The sequence below is a fragment of the Pseudonaja textilis genome, chromosome 1, assembly GCF_049901715.1.
Source record: "Pseudonaja textilis isolate UNSWEBS1 chromosome 1, rPseTex1.2, whole genome shotgun sequence".
Classification (NCBI taxonomy): domain Eukaryota; kingdom Metazoa; phylum Chordata; class Lepidosauria; order Squamata; family Elapidae; genus Pseudonaja; species Pseudonaja textilis.
Genome location: NC_141990.1, coordinates 79499827 through 79514357, shown reverse-complemented (window position 1 = coordinate 79514357; position 14531 = coordinate 79499827). Strand labels below are relative to the sequence as shown.

The 14531-nt window shown below is 37.8% G+C and overlaps 1 protein-coding gene across 1 annotated transcript in view; it reads right to left on the bottom strand.

Moving 5' to 3' along the window:
• The window catches only part of NOX3 (NADPH oxidase 3), a 28600-nt gene extending 16203 nt beyond the window's left edge, over nt 1-12397 (bottom strand). The window contains exons 1-7 of the mRNA XM_087921775.1: nt 12256-12397; nt 11969-12064; nt 10742-10849; nt 8580-8664; nt 4218-4363; nt 3027-3208; nt 1974-2103 (exon numbers count right to left, since the gene is read on the bottom strand). Coding sequence (XP_087777901.1) covers nt 1974-2103; nt 3027-3208; nt 4218-4363; nt 8580-8664; nt 10742-10849; nt 11969-12064; nt 12256-12300 — 792 coding nt within the window. The 5' untranslated portion in view covers nt 12301-12397. The remainder of the gene's footprint in view (nt 1-1973; nt 2104-3026; nt 3209-4217; nt 4364-8579; nt 8665-10741; nt 10850-11968; nt 12065-12255) is intronic.
• Between the last annotated feature and the right edge of the window lie 2134 nt (nt 12398-14531).

The window sequence follows — 14531 nt, the reverse complement described above, 5'->3', positions numbered from 1 at the left end:
ATGGTTGTTAGTACAGGGACTCCTCAATTTATGACCACAATTGAGCCCAAAGTTTATGCTGCTAAGTGAAACATTTGTTAACCGAATTTTTCACCATTTTATGGCTTTTCTTGCCACAGTTGTTAAGTGAGTCACTGCAGTTGGTAAGTTGATAACACAGTTTTTAAGTGAATCTGATTTCCTCATTGATTTTGCTTGTCAAAAGATTGCAAAAGCTGATCGCATGACCTTGGGAAACAGCAACGATCATAAATATGAACCAGTTGCCAAACATCTGAATTTTGATCACATGATTATGGGGGTGCTACAAAGGTGAAAAAAGGGTCATAAGTCACTTTTTTCAGTGCCATTGTAACTTTGAATGGTCACTAAATGAACTTTCGTAAGTCAAGAACTACCTGAGTTCTAGATTCCTTGCCACTATTTGTCTTATCTTGTCCTTTGGTTTTGTCACTTGTTCTTTGGATTTCTGATGTTGACCCGTGCCAGGTCTTTTGATTATGTTTACAATTGCTATTTTAAGATATTGGTAAAAAATTCTGCCTGAGTTTTGCTTATCACTGGGCAGGCATGCAGCTTGCTATCTTGTTGGCTGGCAACCAGCAGTATAGGCACAGGGGGAAAAAAAAGAAAATTTAAGAAGTTGAGGAAGGCAAACTTAACTATCTCCCCGCTGCAAAATTAAGTGGAAAAAAACAGCGAAAGTTAGAATATTTTGGACATGTGATGTGACACCTGGAAAAATATGGCATACTTCACTTAATCCTCCGGGGAAAAATTTAAGGCAAACAAGATCCAGGCAGAAGAAGAACATCAAAATCTAAGGAACTGATTTGGAAAAAACTCAGCAGCACTTTTTTGTGTGACTGTTGATAAAAATAGGATCGCCAACATGATTGCCAATGTCCGATGACGGATATGGCACAAGAAGAAGAAGAAAACTCCAGAGCTGTAGGGTAATACATTTTCTTACTTAAAAGAAATCCTAACTCACTCTTTTTTTTTCAAGCTAATGCTGCCAACAGTGTGCTCCTACCTTCTCTGAAACACCTTGATGCACTCTGTTGATACTTTAATTCATTTATTTTGTTCAGTGAAAGCCCAGGAGAAGGCATAACTTCTATTGGGAGGTACTTAGATAACCAGCATACATGGCCCCCAACACTGAAGGACCTTTTCAGCTTTGGATCTGAACTGCAGCACATGCCTCTTTGGGGGGGGAAAAAATGACTCAAATGGTGATGAAAACTATTTAAATGCCAATTCAGACTGCTTGTGTCAGCATTATGAGTTCTGTGTTTGATAAGTTTACCAGCTGTTTCATATATCAAATCATCCTAATGGGCATTGATAAAAGAGAGTCACAGTTCATTACTTTCATAAAAAGGGTTGGAAGATTATAGACACTATGCAGCCAGAATCACATTTGCAAGCGGGAGATGAATGCAATCATTTCTAGGGCAGAGCCACAACGTCTTATTTAAAGGCATCAGGCTGTCAGATAATCTTTAGGATTCAAAATTTAATTTTTTTGCTACCTGTCCTTGAATACCAAATTCTGCGGCTGATTTTCCTGCTCAAGTTATAAATTGCGGACCACCAAATGGATTATAATCCCACTTCTCTTTGGGTAATATGGGGCTCCCTTTGTTCTTCATGTGGGGCTATCTCATCTTTTGATGATGGAGTTCAGAGTGTTCTAATGGGATTTGCCCAGGTATATATCAGTGTGTGTATATGCTAGATGCAAACAGTTCTGATCTGAAGGAGGAAAGATGTTTTGGAACGGTATATGATCTCCTGACATGGACAAGAAGACCTGCAGAGCCCCTTCCAACCCTACTATTCTATGTTCTGGGGAGTCACATAACACCTCTCAGCTCTGTAGCTCTTTTCCTATGGTAAGGGGCAATGCTACAAGTCTGTAAATTGCATTAAGGATGAGATATTGACAATATAATTGCAATTCTTACCGAAGGGCTGTTACCCGAAAACTGGGGTAGAGGACACTGAGCTGATCTTTCCCACTCCCAGTAGTGATCTTTACAGTAACTCACATTGTGAACCAGCAGACTCTGATTGGTTTGACCACGGATAAGATGACTAGAAAAAAAACCCCACAGGTTAAATAGTATTTTATATTTAAATGTCACTTTTGTTGTGGACAAAAAGTCTTTCTACAGTTTAAAAGGGGCTGCCACAGAGAGGAAGGGGTCAAGCTATTTTCTAAAGCTCCTATAGGCCAGACAAGGAACAATGGATGGAAACTGAACAAGGAGAGATTTAACCTGGAAATAAGGAGAAACTTTCTGACAGTGAGAACAATCAACCAATGGAACAGCTTGCCCTCGGAAGTTGTGGGAGCATCATCACTTGAGACTTTCAAGAAGAGATTGGACTGCCATTTGTCAGAAATGGTATAGGGTCTCCTGCTTGGGCAGGGGGTTGAACTAGATGACCTACAAGGTCCCTTCCAACTCTGATGATCTGTTATCTGTTAAAACATCAGAAACATTTGAGTCAGGTCTATATAAAAGTCCTACCCTTTCTAATAGGGTTTTTCTCTCCAATAAAATTATATTGTGCTATAGTAGACATAGATGATGATGATGATGATGATGATGATGATGATGATGATGATATCCATTTGGTCATTTCCAACTCCTGGCAATTCTATGGACCAGGTCTCTCCACTTCTTCCAAACTTGCACTACTTTGAGATTTTCTATGCTCTGGCTGGTGTCAATTTTGACAGTGTCCAGCCACCGTGTTCTTTGATGGTGGCTAAGCACCATCTGAGCTGGACACCAGACACCATATATAATGTATAATAATGTAGATAAGTTTCAGAAGAAAAGAGAGCTGAGATTGATGGCTGTCCTGGTTTACATTGAGGTTTGATCTCAGAATTAGTTTATAACTCCCAGCTAGTCACCTCGTAATTTGGACATTCAAAGTAATATTTCGCTGTGTGACTAATGTGTGTGTGTGTGTGTGTGTGTGTGTGTGTGTGTGTACATACTTACCCCATACCATGAACTACCAGGCCAGCAAAGAAAACAATGAATAGGTGATGGGTATACCAGAACACCTCATAGAAGGATCTTCTGATGGTTTCAGTAGATGAGGTCATTATCAGAATTAGCGACACAGTGATTAGGAGTCCTGTCACTCCAGCTATGCTTCTCAGGATTTCATCTAATGTATTCTACAGGGAAAATGGTTTATAGGAATATTGGATTAATAGTGTAACAAAAATATTAATTTAATTTTAAAAAATTTAAGATCAGACCTCGGGCATTAATATTAAAACTTATTTTCTATTTGATAGTAAAAATCTATCAGTAGCAAGGGGTGCAATTTCTGTGTATTTGTGAAATGGTAAGAGGAAATAAGACTGTCTTAGCAGTTCCTGTTATACTATACTTAGGTATTCTGAAGAAAATACATGATTCAAACAAGATTTAATGAAGCAGACAGTAATGAGGGGGAAAGCCTAGCATTATCAAATAAAGGAATAAGCGTAAGTAAAGGTAATATGTGTGATTCTATATTCCTCCAGAAGGAGGAATATAGAATATGCCAGAAGGAAGCATGTCTTTCCGTAGCATTTGCAGAATTTCATCAATGTTGCTTTGGCTATGCTGTATAGTGATCGGATTCATCTGAAACACAATCTATTTTCAATAGCCATCATAATAAGGACAAATCTTGTAGTTAGTATAAATGAATATTTAATTGTTTAAAATATGTGGCTACCCATTGGATCTTACGCACTGGTAAGTGAATTTAAGATGACAGCCTAAACTATTTTATTGGCAATAATAACTGTACATTTGTACTGGTTTTAGAACAATGACAAATGCTTGTTGAACATGAAGACTGTTATGGTATCATCATCTCTCTCCCCTTCTCCATCTCACATCAAATATATGTCTCCATGGGTTTCAAGAGAATATGGTATAGAAATTATCAACAACTAATATCAGTGGCAATTCAATTTTATTTTGGTATTCTTATGAATGATTGATTACTATATCCCTACAAAATGACCCTACTTGATTCCCCTTTTTATGTATTGTTTTCCATTTCTCTGCTCCCAGCATTTGTTTGTTAATTTAGGATGTGAGTTGGACTGTGTTTTCTGAGTGTAGGAAATTTTCAGATGAATGAAAGCTAACCAACCAACCACAAGACCAACACCAAAATGAACCTACTGTGTCATAGCTTCTGATGGGGTTCAGGTAGCTTTCATTTGGGTTCCCACCAATGCCAGACAGTTTCTTCCTCAAGTCTCCTGCTTGTTTCGAATGGCTGAGATGAAATTGTTCTATATTGACCAAATGTGCAATGATGTGAATAGCTATAAAAATAGGTTTTAAAAAGTAAAGATTATGATGTATTATTACTGGAACAAGCCAGACATCAATTTAGGAGGGACTATCTTCCTGCCATAGTCAATCAGTACATCTGATAAAGTTTTCTTGCCTTGACTAAGAGACAATACATAGGTTTATTCGGCATTGCTGAATGGAAGCATTATTCATTTATCTTTGCAATGCAAAATACCACCATGATTTTTCCTGTTCCTAATGTCAATCTCTATCCTGCTTCTATTACATCTCTTCTTCCAAATGGTATTGCCCTGATTCATTCATTTATTCTCTCTCTCTCTCCCTCTCCCTCTCCCCTTCTCTCTCTTTCACCCCCTCCCTCCCTCCTTCTATCTATCTATCCAAGGAAATACACATGACAGTCACGATAGGCAAGGTTTATTTCTTTGGCTATGCTATTTTCCAGCTTCAGCATATTATTTGCCAGGAGGGAAAACATTCACCAATACTGTTGTTATTTTGAGTCTAGCTACTTTTATAATTTATTATTATAGAGATATTTTATATAAGCTGCAATTACAAGTCATTAGCTATCTGATCAGTAAGCAAAGAAAGAATGAAGCAAGAGTTAAGTTTTGTTATTTTATATTACTTTATGTTATCCTTGATAAAACACATACAACTGTCATAGAATTAGCATTTGAGAGAGAAAGAATAGGAATTACAACATGTGAGTCTTGGATAATTGTTAGACTGATTTGTCAGGTTCTAATTAACTATTTTACTGTTCCCCATATAATCAATCACTTGCTAATTTACAGATAGACATCAACTTATGGATCATAATGGAACCTACCTATCAAAGTTGTAAATCATGACAGTCATAAAATGGGTCACCAAGGTTGTCTGACCTGATTTTACAATCTTTTTTTGCAGTGGTCATTAAGCAAAACAATGGTCATAATTTGAGGCGTACTTGTACATTGCTGTAAATAGGAGGAACTCATAGATAGAAGGCTAGAAGATTCAAATCTTGAAACTTTTTAGAGCTTCACATTCTAGTTCCACCCTTCTGTCTTTTGAAGCAGTGCTTTGATAGCTCTGTTGTCACCACTTTCTCATGTGACATCCTTTCCCTGTCCATGATGTTTAGAGTGGTCAAAATGCCACAACCTCTGCAGCTTTACTGGTGATTAAAATGGAAAGGATGGGACTGTACAATAAGCCAGGTTTTTAAGACCTTCCTAGGATCATAGCCATGTGGTATCAGGAGGGATAGTTCTCCAAACATCCACCATGTCTCCTAGTTGCCATAACATGACATTCTTTTACTGATGGGATCCAGAGCATGTCAACCCTGGGTATTTGGGTACTAAAAGCTTTAATTTAAAATTATTGGTAAATAAGGGTGTAGACACCTTTCTATGGGCTCTTTCTTCCATTTCTCTGGGATATACCTCAGGCAAGATTTTAAAATATAAATGGGTTATTCCATATATCAATCTTTACTTACACACACAAAAGATGTGATACATACTGAAATGAATTCCCACTTTATGAATAACTTCTTAACCTAACCTATTAAACTTACGTTGGAAAGCACAGCCAACATAGTTTGGTGCACTTTTACTTTGTTGCATGAGAAAACTAAAATAAGTCAAATTAATGGATTTCTATTCCTGGAATGACTTCTTAATTAAGAAAAAGAAATGTGTGCACATTTTTCAGGAATGTATTCATATACATGAATATGAAAGCAAATTGATAAATTGCTGTCCGATGAAAGCAAATTGATAAATTGCTGTCCATGATAAAGAAACATCTCATCGTATCGCTTTGTGGCATATTCTGAATTCCATACTCTTTTGAGGTTTTCAGCAAAACAAAGAACAAAAATTCAGCTCATTGATTCTGGCAGGAATTATACCATATTAGATTCAAGAAACATCAGCACCTGCTTAGTAAAATGACTGAAACATTCATCTTATTGTTTAAATGTTCCTATGAGCTGTGAACAAAGAGAGTAAGGGTAAGCAAAGTAGAGATAAATTAATGCATGTCAGGCATAGAAGATGGGGATAGAAATAATATTTTTCCTTAACATTTTTACAATGTTAGAATTAGGCATTATTAACTGAAACTGAATGCAAATGATCCAGAACTGATCAAAGAAAAGACTTGATATTTGTTATATATTGTATGATTTATTCAAGATGGTGGTGTCATCAGGTGCAGATAACCACCAATTTAGATGGCTGTAAAAATTCTGGACAAAATCAAGGAGGATTGGCTTATCAATGGCTTTTAGCCAATCTACTTTTTCTTAAGACATGGACCACACAACTTCTTCATTTAATTCTATCAACGAGGTCATTAAGCAAGGTGCTAATGAACATGAGAGAGAGGGAAAGAGAGAGGGGAAGGGAAGGAGGGAGGGAGGGAGGGAGAGAGAGAGAGAGAAGGAGAGAGAGAAAACCACTTGCTGCTGTCTCATTCAGATACAGTTATCTCATACAGCTATACCTGTGTTACACTCACTCAGGCGTACATTGTTATGAGGGATATGAAATTTGGTTGAATTTTTTTTAGTTCTCATTTATTACCATCATACAGGGATGTGGTGGCTCAGTGGCTAAGATGTTGAGCTTGTCGATCAGAAAGGTCGGCAGTTCAGTGGTTCGAATCCCTAGTACTGCATAATGGAGTGAGCTCCCATTACTTGTCCCAACTTCTGCCAACTAGCAGTTCGAAACCATGTAAATGCAAGTACAAGAATAGGGAGCACTTTGGTGGGAAGATAACAGCTTTCAGTGTGCCTTTGGCATTTAGTCATGCTGGCCACATGACCACGGAGAAGTCTTCGGACAGCGCTGGCTCTTTAGCTTTGTAATGGAGATGAGCACCACCTCCTAGAGCCAGAAACGACTAGCACGTATGTGAAAGGGGAACATTTACCTTTTGTGATGATCCGGAATGTCCCAGAAATGTAACAAAAACCAAAACATAAATAGATGTTCTTTAGTGCCTTCAACTTGGCTTCACTGTTCAATTGTTCACAGTTGGAGATTAAACTCTTTCCAAAATAACATTCCAAACGAAAGAAATACAGTCCAACTCAAAGAGCAGATAACAAAGCAATAAAAAAACCAAAAACAAACCGCACTGAAGAAAGTTCCACAACAGACCAGGATAATTAATTACAAACTTCAAGAAGAAAACCAGGTATAGTTTGTTGGAAGAATGCCAACCAAGATAAACCTCATCCAGGAATAAAGCACTCTTTGTTTCCAGTGTTTGCTAGCATGCAGGTCCAAACTCTTATGCAGTTCTCACACCTGTATCCCATGAAGAGAATCAAGGCCCTCTCCTCCTGAGTAGACCACGTCTTTCCCTTATCCTCTCCCCCCTGCATGCCCTAGGATGGATAGGGGATGGGCCTGGATCCCCCTCTGACTGCTCAGCCAGCCTCTGCCCTTCCCCAGCCTCCTCCACAACCTCCGGAGCCACACTTCCACTCCCTGCCGGCTGTTCCTCCTTTCCCTCAAAGTCAGTCTCCACCAGGGGCTTAACACCTTTTATTACCATCATATTTGCAAACAGTTGCTAACCAAGGTAGTCGCTAAACAAGGAGTGACTATATATCTTAAATATCAGCTGCTAGGAAACAACCATTGAAGACTATTGTGCTCCTGTCTATATTTGTGAATTTCCTAAATATACCTGGTTGGCCATGGCTATAATACCAGAATATTAGACAAGACTTAATGTCCTTTTATGCTTGCATTGTCTCTGTGGTATGATATTTTTGTTGTGCTGTATTTACAATAAACTTGTCTTTCTGCTGGAAAATATAGTAAAATCTACATGTATAGTATACAAAAAGCACAAATATTCCTATTTCAATTAAAGCTAGAAATGGAAATGTAAAAGAATGGTGGTAATAAGGGTTGTATGGGATCCCCATTTTCAAAGCAATTGTATTAATTCCAACTCCATTAAAGCCAGGTGAGGCTTCACAAATGGTCACAACGTAAGTCATTGCCATAGGAAATCCTAAATGCTAACTCCAGGGATGGCAATTTAATTTAAGGGTTTTTTTTTCCTCCAAAGTTAACTTCCACCGATCTACAATAATTGAGCATTGGGAGGTATGTGGAATTACTCAAGCATGCAGCTAATATGCTGAATTTGTTTGATCCCAGATAGAAGCAAGTAATATTGCAGGCAAAATGTTTTCAAACTTACTTGCATTTACAGCTACTCCATAAGCAATCATCTTGTGAAATGTGATGTTTTTATCCAATTGTCTCCTCAATATTGTTCTGCAACACTTAATGAAAACAAAGAGGTATTTTAAATTATGTTTATTTCATTTACATGACTCTGAGCTTGAATTTAGTAACTGTGATATTCATTTCTCTCCTCCCTCCCATAATACATGAGAAAGAATGAGATCACAGGTTTTTCAATTTAAAATAGAGTTTCTGTTCACACAATTATTTAAGCAAAGTACATAATCCATAATATGAAGTTGACTTGGTCAGGAACTGTAAATGTGGATAAATCACAGTTTATCCTTTTTTTTCTTTTTGTAATCTGCAGCTGATAAAAATGGAAACAAAAATGTACAACCCCTTCAAAAATAGAGTAAAGAGAGAGAAAAGTCCATAGATTAACAAAGCTCACTTCTTAGGTAAATGATGCTAATATACAGCTTATTATATTTTATATTTGAATGTAGCCTAGAGGTTGAATATTTAGTTAGTCTTTTAGTTGCACCACCAAAATATATCTTGTTTGCATACTGGAAATGCAACAGTTTTGTTGGTTAAAATTGTTTTGTACAATTATAAGCCTTTCTATTATGGAAAAAAAGATTATACCATGCATTTAATTGATATAAGCTACAGCTGTTTTTCTTTAAAACATATTTTTAAAAGCACAAATAGAGCCATATAAAATTGCTACTGCATCACAAGGCAGACAAATATATTTATTGTACAGTTGTGTTACAAAAGGCTACCTTTTTAGCAGTCTATTTTATATCTAAATGTCTTAAATAATTTCCTATCTGCAGATTTTTCCCTCCCAGAACTCCTCCATTTCACAATTAGTGCTTACATTTTACTGGCAAATATGCAGTTTCTGCATTACATTGTTTAACCAGTTTGAAATAGGGATCACAGCTTTTTCCAAAGAATTATGTGAATGATAACCGTGAATGGTTTCTGTGAATTTTCTGCTCTACAATTGCCTTAAATCCTAGCACTGCAGTCTTTTGTTTTGAACCACGAGAGTTAACTAGGTTGAAGATACGGTGCAAACAAGTCCACATGGTCATTATTCATTTGTTCAAGATCACCCTATTTCAGGCTTCACGTTTATGGATGTTACAAAGTACAATGAAACAACAAACTGAGACAAGATAAAAATCACAATGGATAATTTCCCTGTGACTCTTGCCTGATGAATTGGCTCTTTTCCATAATGAAAAGTGATAATCATCATATCTAACAGATGCGTTCATGCATCTTTTTTTCCTTGTTTCATTCCATGAACAAGCAAGTTATTATGTACTACTATGTTAATCAAAGTCTATCCAGACTTGTCTTTCCAACAATACAAGGGTTTCTTCCTTCCATAGAACAAATTGAGATCTAAAGGTAACTATGAAAGAAGGGAGACATAATTTTTGCCAGTTCTTTTCCCTCTTGTAACTTCATTATATTTTCTTTACGATTCAAAACACTGTTTTATGAAGATAGGAAGTTGCCATACAGCTGAAAGATGCCCTCTGGACTAAGCCAGCACTATGCATCAACTCCATTTAACATGTGTTTCGATAAACTTTTACTTATTGCATTTATTCCTTACTTTCCAGTAAAGACCAAAGGTGGCTCACTTAGGAGATCTTCAAATTTTATGCCCACAATAATCTCTCTGTGAGATAGGTTGGGCTCAGAAAGAGGATTGGCCCAAAATCACCTTTTGAGCTCCTGGTCCAGAGATATTTATTTACTTACCAGCATCTACTTACCAATGTTATCCATTTACAACTAAATCTTACAGATTATCTTCTTCTTGAAGAAGAAGGGGGATTTCTAGTACACAATCTGAAAGTCTACTAAAACGTTGAACCAATAAGAGTTTAAAAGACAATGGATGGATTACTGCTATCACTAAACCTTACTTACAAAAGTCCCAAAGGTGTTTTCTTTCCCTAAGAGGCAACTGGACTTTCTTGTTTTTCTTTGAAGAAGTTTCACTTTTCATCCAAAAAGCTTCTTCAGCTCTTGGATGAGAAACAAAATGTCTTCAAAGAACAACAAGAAAGTTGCCTCTTGAAAAAGCACCTTTGGGATGAACTAGGACCTGGATGACTGAGAATCTCCGTAGATATCACTTACAAAACTTCCCCGTAGGAAGGAGATGAGATTCCTGCTGACTGGCAGGAGGATCAGCAAGCAGTTGAAGTTGAGGCAAGCAGCAGAAGCTCTTGCCCATGCAAGTGTAGACTAGGGACAAACAAAAAACAAAAAACCTGTTAAGGTGAAACTAAGAATTTCACATGCTAAAACAATCAAATCTCTTTCTGTTTATTTCTGAAGGTTTAATTCCTAAACTGACCTTGGATGAAATGATTGATATGGTCTACAGTAAAAGAAAGAGACAAAAAATGTTCAGCACAGCAAACTTTTTTTTTTTAAAGGTTGGTCAATTATTTTTATCAGCAAAATATCTTGCAGTCACGTTTCTGATCTTAAGACCTGGCAACGAAGTTCAGAGATATCAAATAAGGCAATACATTATGATTATGATGGTCAAACAAATAATCCGACTTTAGCAACATTGTGTGAAGGCCTACCTAGCTCTCTGGACAAGGCTCTAAGGCAGGGGTGTCCAACCTTGACAACTTTAAGACTTGTGGACTTCAACTCCCAGAATTCCTCAGCCAGAAAAGCTGGCTGAGGAATTCTGGGAGTTGAAGTCCACAAGTCTAAGGTATAAAAAAAAGAAAGGAAGAGGGCAACCAGCAGCAAGGTGGAAAGATTTACTGGTATTGTTGGAAGACCTAAAAGTATCACATTAGGAACAAATAACCACAGAGAAAATCTATTTCTACGATTACTAAGACGAAATAAGTAGCCTCTGCAACAAAGGAAGAAGGCAACAGAGAAGGTTTGTTGAAGAAGTATTGAGGTGGGGAATGAAGAGTTTGTAAATAATGGATAGAATTTTTTTCTCACCCCACACCTTCTAAAGATGCATTTCATGAGCCATTTGAAACTGTGTATTTTTAAAGTGCCACAGATGCATAAAGGGAAATAATTTTAAAATAAATTTCCTTAAGACAATTATTTGGATAAGTCTAGCCCGCGGTTTCTCAGCTTGGACAACTTTAAGGTATGTGTGGACTTCGACTTTCAAAAGTCCTCAACCAGCATGCAGGAAAATGGACAAACAAAGTTGCCAAGTTTGAGACACATTGGTCTAGGTAAAGAGATAGGTGCATATAGAAGCAAAGGTGTAGTAGAAATTTGGGTAAGTGAGGGAATTGGGACAGGTTGGCATAACAAAATAGATGGAGAGCTAAGTAAAAGATCCAGAAGGTATTTTAGAAGAAGTTTACTCACACCCAACATAACACGTGTGTAGAGGTAGGCGTCCTCAGATTCATACCAGAAGAATGTGTCAATGAACAAGTAGATGTTCATCCCCAACCACAATAACTAGAACAGAAAAGTTTTCACTAGTTGATTTCAAGTATTTATTTAAGCCTGTTGGTTTAGAAATGACTTCCTTAGTGCTTTGAGAAATTCACAAATGCTATGTGAAAAAAACAAGAGAACAGCCTGCTTTATCAAGAATTCCAGACACCAGTGATTTATCAGAATCAGTAGCTTGATTATGAAATACTTACAACTAGCAGAACTGACAAACTTTCATTCAAAATCCAAATCCCCATCTTGATTTTCTTTGTTCTGCACTAGCAGAGATTTGCTATTTCCTTGTAATGCCAACTGAGTCCTCTGGATCTTCCCCGCACTGCATATTCAGCACTAGAACTGCAACCTAGGGAAACGGTATTCTAATTAAGAGCTTTCTACCAGATGTCAATCTCCAAGGGGAAGAGACTTTGTGATTTGTGAAACGAACAAGCAAGTCATGGAAGATACATCACGTGTATTCTAATCAATGAGGCCTTCCCCCCTCGCAGTCATCTACACAACTGCAAATAACAACTTTAGAGATGCCCTGGAGTTCTTCTTCCAAGCTGCATGCGAAGGGAGTGCAGAGAGAGCTGTGTGGAGTTTTGAAAGGGGGAACTTTGCTTCAGCGAGGCTTTGATCAAAGTGATGCACTGATCAAAGCGGCCCCCTTGCTTGGGGGGGTTTCTATACATGGCTGCATGTGCTCAGAGGCTCCTTTCCCTTGCATTACAGCAGATGGCTCAGTCAAGCTGGCTTGCTTTGATGTCGAGATATGTGGTGTAGGAGCTAAGCGACTCCATTTTCCTAGTCAATATATTGCCTTGAATTGGAGCACAGAAATAGCAGAGATCGGTAGTACTGAAGCCCAGCAAACTCACTTCAAATATTAACATATATGTGTTATAATGAAGTAAACCATTCAGACTGAGCCTGGATCCTGGTAACTTCATAACTACCATGTAGTTTTCTTAGCAACATTAGAGAAGTGGTTTGACATTCCCTTTTTCCATTCCTCCCCCACAACTTTCCAGGCTAGCCCACAGCCCTAGCGGTCTCCCATTCAAATATTATACAAGTCTATTCTGCTTATCTGGCCAGATGCTGTTGAGAGTTATTATTTTGAATCAGCCATATCCCAAAAGTGACAAATCCATTTTTATTCCAAAGGATCTAAATTTTCTTCAGAGACTGGGTCAGAACATGCAGCTTTTTGTACAGAAAAAAAGTCATGTGCACATGCATGTGAGCACAACAGAGACCAAAAAAGGATCACACTCCTCAACTTGTTCTGTAGACATTGACTGGACAGGCAAGAAAGTTTCTTTCAAGCCCAGTGATATTGACTGTTTCTTCTGGTCCATCTGAGAACAGAAGCTTAGGGATCATTGGTGCTCTCTGACCTTGGTTGTTTACTAGCAGATATTTCATCACCCAAACTAGGTACCATCACCGGTGCTGGAAGGGAGTGTGGTTTGCTCTCATTTTATATTCTAGTGGCTTGCCCTGCCAGTGTTGGTGGGGGAGGGTCTTTGGGTCCTTTGATTGGCCTGTTTACAGTTGGCTTGTTTGGCAGTTCCTTGATTGCAGTATTATTTACTTCTTGACTGTTGATCTGATGTTAATCTTGGTGTTAACATTAATTAGGAAAGCCAAAAGAGATCAATCACATCCTCTATCTCATTGAAAATCCGTTCGTTTTCTCCTTTACTATACGCAGCTATGCAAAAGTTTACACTGCCACCAGAAATGGGTGTACTTCCCCTTGATGCCTGGGGAATGTGTCACTACTCCAGATTCACCTTTCTAGGAAGTACAAGACCTTCGTGATGTGGTGCCTTCACATGTTAGGCTACTGCATCTTTCTCATCCCTCAAGCTGAAGGTTTAGTTTGACTATTTATAGGGCATACCTTTGGGAATTTTGAATAGAAAGAACCACATATTATTTCAGCATGTATTATTGTTTCTAATATTTTCCTTACAAATTCCTTGAAGCTGAGACCACTCAGTCTAGGTCACCACAAAATGTGTTGTATTAGATGGTTTCATATGAAATGATGATCAATCATTAATTATAAAACATGAATATATCATTATACAGTAACAGTTATTATTTAACTGTAACAGGTATCCATAACTACTTAAACATACCTCCTCCTCCCCCACAAATTTTGTACACCATGAGATAGAAAATGAGAAAGCGAAATAAGGTCGGCTACGATTGGGTGACCTTCTTTTCTCCTTCCCTCCTTCCCTTTTTAATGTCAGCATCTGAATTAGCCATACTTCAAAGCCAAAGGGAAAAAAAAAAGGCTGCACAAGACATTCTCTTTTGAAGTACAGCTGATCCAGACACCAGTTTTCTAAAATGAAAGTCTCTCTTTCTCTCTCTCCCTCTCTCCTCTCTCTCTTTTGCTCTGTTTTTTCAAAGGCATCTGACTGGGATTTTTCCAAGAACAGCAAAGTCAGAGGCTGCTTTGGATTCC